Genomic DNA, 9,013 nt, shown 5'->3' with positions numbered 1-9,013 from the left:
TGTGCCGGGAGGGCACGGCTGCTCTCGTGCTTGGGACCCTCACCTGTGTGTGCTGGGTAGGCAGACGAGGTAGGCAGGACAGACGCCCATGGCGGCCTTTCTGTGGGCTCCCCTCATCCGTTCTTGGGCCTGGTCCCAGCCTATAGCCCTGTTCGGGAATACCGCTGCAGAAAAACTAAGAAACCTTATTTATCGGTTCAGAGAAGAACATTTAAAACGGACCTCAATTTTCAATCAAGTAGAACTTTGGACTGCAAGGCGGCTTTCCCAGGATCCCTGATAGACCATTCCAGAACCGGGTGGGAGGAGACTGGTTGCCAAGCCCTGGGGATGTTTGGAGCCTGGCAGTTGCCCAGAAGAGGTCGGGTCGGTGTCAGGGGCAGGTGCCTAGGCACCCACTCAGACCCGGCTCCTCACCCGGCTGGTGGTTGAGCCCTGCTCATGGGGGGGACCAGCAGCAAGAATAGGCTTTTGTCATGGGGGGGCGGGGGGGGGGGCCTGTGCTCAGGCTCAGCTGGTCGCTGATCAACCCTAGGAGCTGCCATAAGGCACTCAACCCAGTTTCACAAGGAGCCCACACGCATCACGTCCGGTGTGAACAGTGAGCAGTTCGTGGGAACCAGCTGCTTCCCTGGGGTGTGGGGGGGTAGATACGGGATGGGTGGAGGCTGGCTGGGGGCATCGGCATCCTCACGTGACACAGAAACCACCCGAGGGGTTGTGAGCAGGCCCAAGCCTGCAGGGTGCTAAGTCAGGACGGCCGGAACTGCTCTAGGCACGGGGAGTTGTCCTGGTGTCTGCAAAGGGCCCCCACTTTCCACGCCGGGAGGAGAGGGGGACAGAAGAGGCGAGAGCTGGATCGTGCTTAGTGTTTTATTCCCGAGCAAACCAGGCTACGGACCCTCCCAAGCACACAACCGAGTCCTTCCTCTTCCCACCGTCCCGTCCCTCAGCCTCCAGTCCGCTTCCTCCAACCTCGAACCAACGACTTTCCTGTGACAAGTCCACTCCTTCCGAACGGTTTAATGACGAAGAAACGTTAAATAGTTACTACAGAAAAGGGACCAGGAGTCGGGTTTCACTCCGTGCAGAGGACGGCGACGCCACGCTCGTAGAAGCTACGTGGATCCTCCTTGGTGGCGATCTCAAAATCGACCGTGAAGATGAGGTCCGCACGGGTGAAGTTCAGGTAGACGGGCAGGGTCACCTGGGGGAGAGGGCAGGGCCTTACTGCCACAGCTTCGGGAGAGGCAGGACACCGCGGGCATGGTGGACAGTGGCCCTGGTGATGGGGCGGCTTGCCTCCGCGTGGCCCTGGGGTCCTAGTGATGAGCTGGCCCTGGGGGAAGGGGGGCGATGGCTGCACCTGATCACTCGCGGCTGTGTGCACGGCCCCTGCCAACCCCAGGACAGGAAGGGGCCACTTACTACGTTAGCCTTTCTCTCTGCGTTGGTCTGCTTGAGCCAGCGCAGCTGCGTCAGAGGGAGGACTGTGGAGATGGCGTGGGACAGCGACAGCTTGTTGTTATTGCACGTGGCCCCCTGGAGCTTCAACCCTGCGGGGAGAAGTCAGGCCCTGTCACCCGTGGGAAAGGCTGCCCGAATCTGTGACACCGCGCCCGGCCCTGGCGTGCTGCCTCCCGCGACCTCAGACACGGACTGGGAGCCACACCGGCAACCCAACCTGGACCCCGACTCACCCGTGACCCCAAAGCTGCAGGCATCGAGGGTGGCACTCTGGGACGTGGTGACGTTGACTTCCAGGCAGAGCTCCTCCAAGGACCAGCTGTTGGCCTGGGCCACGTACTGCCTGGTGGCGGTGATGTAGGCCTCGGGCACGAACAGGCCGCCCAGGCACACGTGGATGTTCTGCGGGAAGGAGGGGCCCCCGTGAGCGGCGAGCACCAGCCACAGGGGACCTGTGCCTGTCCCCGAGCGGCCCCGGGGCTGCCCCTCCCCCGCACCACTTAGGAGCCGCTCCCCACCTTCAACTCCTTCGCGCCGCCAGACGCAGCCGCCAGAGAGATGTTCTGTAGCTGTTTGATCCTCTCGCTGAAGTCGGCCACCCACTGGATGACGGTCATGCCCGCGGGCACCGTGTAGTGGGACCAGCTCCGAGGCAAGATCCCTGCGAGCGAGGTGACCCAGGCTCGGTTCTCACATCCCCGGCACAGGTGCTCGGACCTGCCAGAGCTCGCCTGTTTCCCCAGCTGCGCCTGCGCGCGAGCACTCCGCCCGCCCCCTCCCCACACCACGTCTCCTGTCCTGGCTGGGCCCGCACCACCTCTGCCCTGCTCAGTTCCGTGTGGCTGACGGGGTGTACATGGAGGACCCCAGTGGCCCCAAGGGACACCGCAGCTGCTAACCCCCATCACGGAAGGGGCTGGGCGTCACCGGCAGGTCAGGCTCTTGAGACATCTGGGTGCTCGCTCCCTGTATCCTTCACGTTCCCCACTTTTCCTCTGTGGTGGCCACCCTCCTAAAGACGGTAAAGATCTGAGGGAACGTTCAGGGCCCAGCAAGTAGGAAAAACAAACCCTTGGGCCCTTCGAAGCCTGACCCCCAGCTGCCCTCACAGGGAGGTCTGTGCAGATGGCAACGTGTGCGAGGCCGGGCGGGACCTGCCGACGCCGGAGGGCAGCAGCCACCTGGCCCCAGTGCGCCCTGCTCGGCGCCCCGGGAGGCGGACGTGGGGGGCCGGGCCCCAGGGCACGCCCGGGAGGGCCAGTACCTTTGACCAGCTCGTTTATGAGCGTGCGCAGGTAGTTGGTCTGCTTCTTCTTCCCTTCGCACACTTGGACGACGTCCGCGAGGTCCTGGCGAACGTCCTGAAGTAGTTTAGCCCCCATCTTCACTTCTCTCTCAAAGAACCTGAACAAAGGGTCCTAAAATTGTTCAAAGACACGGGAAGGCCAGGGTGAAGGGGAGAGTCAGGGAGAGGCCCCCTCTCCCGTGGGAGGCAGGCCCGTCCACACCAGGTCCCCCGCGGGGAGCCCGGGAGCTCACGGCTTCGCCTGAGCTCGCCCTGGGCCCGGGCCTCGGGCGAAGCTGGTCGGAAGCCTGCCACGGGCTGGGCCCTGGAACCACTGGCCTAGCGTACGCGGACGGACCACCTCGTAGAGCGCTTCTGGCCAGCTTCACAGGGTCGCCCCCTCTCGCCCGAACCTGGGCCCGGGGGCCTGCTGGGACTACACTGAGCTCCGTCCGTCCAGCCCTCCGGGGCCACAGCCGCCGAGGGGCAGCCCCGCCCACTGCCGGCACCTTGATGTTCTCCACCGTCCGCTTGAGGTGGCTCAGCGTCTGGGGGATGAGGTGCAGCCAGTTGGACGCGGTGGTGTGCAGGGTCCTCATCCAGGCGGGCCGGCCGTCGGACGTGGAGTCCGTCCTGGCCTTCTTCTCCGTCTCGGCGTAGGCCAGGTCATCCTCGTCCTCCAGCATCTGCATCTTCAGCATCTTGCTGATCATGTCCACGCCTGGGCCGCAAGCCCACCGGTGACGGAGGGAGGGGGACGGGCGGGAGATCAGAGGAAGAAGGATTTGAATGCAGAGGCCACAGAACACGTCTACCCATGAGGTACGAGCGAGGACGCGTTTCTGAAGCTCAGAAAGGGGCCGGGCCAAAAGATGAGGTGGCAGATGCAGTGGAAAACTACCGCCACATCCGGTCACGGCTGCTGGGGGTGAACCAGCAGCCTGAGCGCCAAAGACGAGAGCGAGGCTGCTCGAAGACTCGGAGTTCACCGTGAGGCTGGCAGAGCCCCGACCGAGGCTGCAGAGGGGTGGGCTCTGGGGCATGCCAGGCACCAGCCAGAAAGGCTACTGCGCTGCTAACTCCGTGTGCCCTGGGCCGTCTGCCCCCCTGCTCCACCTCGACCACCGGCCCCCGTCCCGTTAAAGTCTGGCCTCACCCCCGCCCTCACAGGGTCCCGGAGTGCTCAAAGTCCAGTTCCTGAGCGGCATTGAAGGCCGGACCAGAGAGGACAGGCCGACACGGGCTCCCATGTGGGGTGGGCAGCAGCCAAGCCTTCAGTGCTACCTGAAGGTGGGACTGGGTGTGACCAGCAGAAGGCTGGAGTGACGGCGGGAGCTTGTTAGTACAGGGACAGGGAGGGCATTCCGGCCAGCCAGAGTGAGCGACAAATCCTACAAACCAGTCCCCTGTCATGGGAGCCAAGTAGGGCTCACAGCAGGTGCCCTGGGTGTTAATACCCTACGTGATCTCATCTCAGTACAGGCTGTCGTACAACAGAGCACCCGGGCCCAACCCTGGACCTGCCAGGACCTGCCCTGCACCGAGGCCTCGAACTCGCACAGCAGGCCAGCGTCTCGTCTCGGTGGCTTACAGGACCTCTGCCGCCTCGTGGGGGTGGGGTAGCCTGGCATGCCTTCAAAGTTGTCCTCAGAGAGCAAGCCTGGTAAGTAGGGGTTCTTGTGCAGAGTGGGGAGATGGCCCGAAGGGAACTGTCTGATCCTGTCCCCTCAGCTGGCTGTGTGAGTTTGGGGAAATCACAAGTTCTTTCTGGGCCCGGTTCCCATAAAGAGAAGTCTGGGTTAGACCAGCCGTTCATAAGCTTGCAGACACAGCAGCTGCCCGGAAGGCTGCTTGGAGCAGGGGGCTGGGCCCCCACTTCCCACTGCGGAGGTCTGAGGCAGGTCCTGAGAATCTGCGTTTCTAAGAAATTCCAGTGAGGTTAATGCTGCTGAGAACCATACTTTGAAAACCTCTGCGTTAGCTAGTTCTTGAATACTCTTGGGAACAAAAGGAGAAAGAAAAATCTTCTGAGAAGTATCCTAATAAAAACTAACGGTTTTAAAACTTCACATAATACCAGATGTCTTTTGACTCTTTTAGGCAAAACAGAAGAAATCATGTCTAAATGTAAGCTGATGCCCTAGATGTAACTTCCAGACCTCATTGACTGAAACACCCAAGTTTTGTCCAGACCGAGCCTAGACTGCAGGGGAGGCACCAGCTGGGACCCACTCCAGTTCCCGTGCCTCCCCAGGGACGGAACCAGGAGGGGCAAGGATCGGAAGGGCCAGCGGAGGGAGGGGGCAGGCCGAGGCCTGAGGCCTGACCTGGTCGGCACAGGGAAGGGGCTGCCCGTGGGGTACCCACCCTGGGTAGTGAGCAGGACTCTCTCCGCGTTGTTGGGCAGGCCCAGCCAGGAGGGCGTCTGCGTGTCGGGGAGCAGCTCCACCCACTGCACGAACTCCTCTCGCCTAGAAAAGCAGCACGTTGGGAAATGCCACCCCGGGTGACGCCGGGGACTGCCGGGCACGGCTGGGGTCTGGGTCACAGGAGGTAGGCCTGTACCTGATGCCGTCGGGCATTTGAATGTCTTTGTGCCCGTCGACCTTGCAGGCCAGCTTAAATTCACTATCGAAACTCTTCGTCGTGAACAGACGCTCCAGGAAAGTGTTAAGCAGACGCTGATCGAACTCGTTGTCCACCCGCCCGCCGTAGATGGACTGGGCCATCAAGGTCTTCAGTGCGGACCACGGGATCTTGTCTGGCGAGATGTTCTGCCTGCCCTGTGTGAGGAAAGCTGGGTTTGTGGGGGCAGGTCGGAGGGGAACCGGCACACCGGGTCCCTCTGTTGGTGGGGCGAGTCCTTCCTCACACCCACATCGAACACGACCCCCACCGTCGGCCACCACAGCCGTGCGCGCTCCCGAGCGTCCCCTCCCATCTGACACGGCAGCCCACACTTGCCTTTGCCGTGTCATCCAGCCACGTGTCTACCGTGTCGCAGGCCGACCGCAGGTCAGACTCCCCAAATTCATACTTCTTTGACCACCCCAGGGGTGCATATCGTAAGCGTTCTTGGATGATGGCATGGAACCAGGCCAGCAGGAAGTATAAGCGAGCACGCTCATTGGGAGACTGGGTGAGGAAGGTTATCAAAGACAGAACCCTTAGAAAGCAACATCCTTTCCAAGAAAACAGTGCAGCTTCTCTAACAAAGTTTTAAGAAGAGCTTTTTGGGGGAGCCCAGGGGACTCAGTCCATTGAGCATCTGACTTGGGCTCAGGTCGTGATCTCGTGGTTCGTGGGTTCGAGCCCCACGTTGGACTCTGTGCTGATAGCTCAGAGCCTGGAGCCTGCTTCCGATTCTGTGTCTCCCTCTCTCTCTGCCCCTCCCCTGCTTGTGCTCTGTCTCCCTTTCAAAAATAAAAAGAGCTTTTCACCCTGAACCACACTGAACTTTAGGGCTTCTGACGCAGTACCGTTAACACTAATACCGTTGCCAGAAATGAAGTGCTGCTTTTCCTGTTAATTAAGATGTAATCCAATAACGCTGTAAAGATAAATTATTCAACTGTAAAAAATGATACAGAAAACAAATCTAAAATGGTCAGAAAAGGGGGATTATAGCACAAAATGAAACAGTACTTCAGAATTCCTCTCCTCTGCCCACGAGCTTGGTCTTTGGAGCCTCGGAAGGCACTGCCCAGCTTCAGGGGACCATGGTCAGGAGTGCAGGATTCTCATTTACCCCGGACCTAAATCTGGGCTCGGGTTAGAGCTGCACTGGGGACGTCTGCTCTCCTGGGAGCCTGGCCGTCACACCCTCACAACAGGACACCGTGCAGGCCTACTTTTCAATCTGTTCACAGGAAGGGAATTTTGCCTACAGTTAAGTAGTACAATTTCCAGGGTTATCAGCCATTCTGGTGTTTCTGGGAGACGTGGGGACCCACTTCCGAACTTGCTGAAGGGACCTGGTCTCCTGGGCTTGTCCGGAGAAAGTGCCCCAGGAGAAAGCGACGCTTACCTTGCAAATGCGGGAGACGGGGATGCTGCTGAATGTCCTCAGCATGTTGGCCTTCACCCCCGGGGGTGGCTCAAACACGAAGATGCGGCCTGCGCGGAGCAGGTTCACGGGCACCTGAGGAAGACACTGTTCCTGTCAGCGCCCTGGTTAACTGTGTGCTTCGGCTCTACACACACACGCACGATTTCAGGACAGAAAGATGGCAGACCAGCACTCAGAGCGACATGCCGAGCACACACCTTGGGATTAATCTCCATGGTGAGGAACAGCCGGAAGCAGGCGTGCGGCTGCAGGGAGTGAAGCTTCTTCTCCAGCTGCATCAACCACCCCGGGGCCAGGTGCACGTTCTTCAGCATCACCCACCTGCACGAAGCGAGAGCCACAGCTACACTTCACGTTTCCGCTCTGGATTCTCGGGAACCGAGGCTTTTTCAAACAAGACAGGCCTACCTGCCGGACTTGACGGCTGTATTGATGGCTTTATCTGCTTGGTTGAAGCCTTCGGCCGAGCCTGGTACCAGAAAACTTAGTGTCAGCACGGCAGGCTTGGACTTCAGTGTCCACCGTGAGTTCTGAGGGGCTTCAGCCCGAAAAACCCACCAAGCGCCCTTACCGATTGCGATTGAAGTGATCTGCGTGTTCTGTTCTGCTGCAAGGTCTTCGACGTGCCCGCTGGCGTCATACCCAGGCACAGAGCACATCAGGACAGGAGTATTCGGCTTTACCTGCAGGTGCAGAGGTCAGAACTAAGACCGGGAGTCTGTGGAGAGGAGAGGCCTGTGGGGCGGGCCTTGCGAAGATTCCCCCGGCCCCAAGGTGCAGGGGCTGGGAGCCGGCCAGGGTGGGAGTCTAGCAGGTGAATGGCCCGACAAGACGGAGCCTAGGGGCCGGGGCAGGTGAGGCCCACCCGAGCCTGCTGGGAGCCAGAGCCGCACCTCTGTGTCCACGATGTGAGTCAGGTCAAGAGGCTGCTCCATGATGGACATGAAGGACTCCCCGAGGTTTGTGGAAACAAACATGTGGGCCATGGCCAGCAGGCGATCAGGGCGGAAAGCCTGAATCAGGAGCAGGCGGTGGATGGCGTGCCCGATGGGTGCTGGAACGAGGCATGTGGAGGGTTGCGGGGAGGACACGGCCCAGACTGCCCCACTGGGACTGGTCTGGCCACAAGTCCCCGCTCAGATGACAGCTCAGAATCATGCCGCCACCTCTGGTCTTCTCTGCCCCAAGGAGAACTGCCACCCTCTCCTGTCTTCAGTGAAGCCCCTGGACACACCTGTGCTCACGTCTACCACATGGGCCTCTCTGTGGGCACGGTGGCAGTTACCAACTTCATGTGACTCCAACGCCACCCATTTGTCGCAGGCAGAACACAGATCCTGAGCCGTCTAGAGAGGATCACAGCCACCGCCAGCCCTGCCCCTGCTGCCCTGTGGCCGTGGAGACCCTGCCCACTGGCCCGAGGCGGGCTAGCACAGGGCCTGGGGCACTACACTCAGAACTAGCCAATCTCTCCCTTAACATCGGGCAATGGTCTTCCTACCTGTCTCTCTTGGTCTTTAAGCAAGAGTGGGAACACGAATTAGGACCTGAAGATTTTACACTGAGACACTTATTTTAGGAACTGGTGACTTTCTCGGAGGTGTCCCTTCACTCAGGCGGCAAAGCCCAATTTTACATTTGGGTCCAGAATGAAAACACCAGGGAGGCCTTGATGCGGGCTTACTTGAGGGGGCTTCTTCACTCCAGAGGTACGGGACCGTCTGCTCTGGGGAGCTGCTGTCCAACCAGATGCCAAATTGCTGTGGACACAACGGGAGAAGTGTCGCCACGGAGCACAGCCCGTTTTTGTGGGCAGAGAAGTTGGGATGAATACATCAGACGGCTGACGTGTGCGCACGACACACGCAATTCCTAACTGCCAACTTCCTGGGAAGAGGCTGGGACGTGTTCAGAACTCTCACCTCGTCGGCCTGAACCTTTGCAATCAGATCTTTGAAGGCAGGGAGACAGCTCAACCTCACAACGGCCTCGGCCTGCTCCACAGTCAGGCCCTGGATCTTGGGCGTCGAGCCAGCACTCAGGACGATCTCCTTCCCTCTCAGGAAGTGCTGGAATTCGGCGTCGTAGGTGGGCTCCCTGGGAAGGGGGCAACGAGTTAGCAAGGGTCTCAGATTCACTTCTGCACTCACTAAAAGAGCGGTAACAGCAAAGACTTTTTTCCTCTCTTTAAG

At 59.9% G+C, this 9,013-nt stretch overlaps 1 protein-coding gene across 1 annotated transcript in view; it reads right to left on the bottom strand.

Moving 5' to 3' along the window:
* Positions 1–855: 855 nt before the first annotated feature.
* Positions 856–9,013, bottom strand: part of DYNC1H1 (dynein cytoplasmic 1 heavy chain 1) — a 78,610-nt gene continuing 70,452 nt past the window's right edge. Inside the window, exons 63-78 of the mRNA XM_045060530.1 lie at positions 8,744–8,918; positions 8,506–8,581; positions 7,715–7,875; positions 7,393–7,504; positions 7,230–7,290; positions 7,019–7,142; positions 6,780–6,893; positions 5,717–5,887; positions 5,318–5,535; positions 5,120–5,223; positions 3,262–3,473; positions 2,732–2,885; positions 1,986–2,128; positions 1,701–1,869; positions 1,429–1,556; positions 856–1,207 (exon numbers count right to left, since the gene is read on the bottom strand). Of these exons, the coding sequence (XP_044916465.1) occupies positions 1,079–1,207; positions 1,429–1,556; positions 1,701–1,869; positions 1,986–2,128; positions 2,732–2,885; positions 3,262–3,473; positions 5,120–5,223; positions 5,318–5,535; positions 5,717–5,887; positions 6,780–6,893; positions 7,019–7,142; positions 7,230–7,290; positions 7,393–7,504; positions 7,715–7,875; positions 8,506–8,581; positions 8,744–8,918 (2,251 nt within the window). The 3' untranslated portion in view covers positions 856–1,078. The remainder of the gene's footprint in view (positions 1,208–1,428; positions 1,557–1,700; positions 1,870–1,985; positions 2,129–2,731; positions 2,886–3,261; positions 3,474–5,119; positions 5,224–5,317; positions 5,536–5,716; positions 5,888–6,779; positions 6,894–7,018; positions 7,143–7,229; positions 7,291–7,392; positions 7,505–7,714; positions 7,876–8,505; positions 8,582–8,743; positions 8,919–9,013) is intronic.

Source organism: Felis catus, chromosome B3, assembly GCF_018350175.1.
Source record: "Felis catus isolate Fca126 chromosome B3, F.catus_Fca126_mat1.0, whole genome shotgun sequence".
Taxonomy (NCBI): Eukaryota; Metazoa; Chordata; class Mammalia; order Carnivora; family Felidae; genus Felis; species Felis catus.
This window is presented reverse-complemented; position numbering and strand designations above follow the sequence as displayed.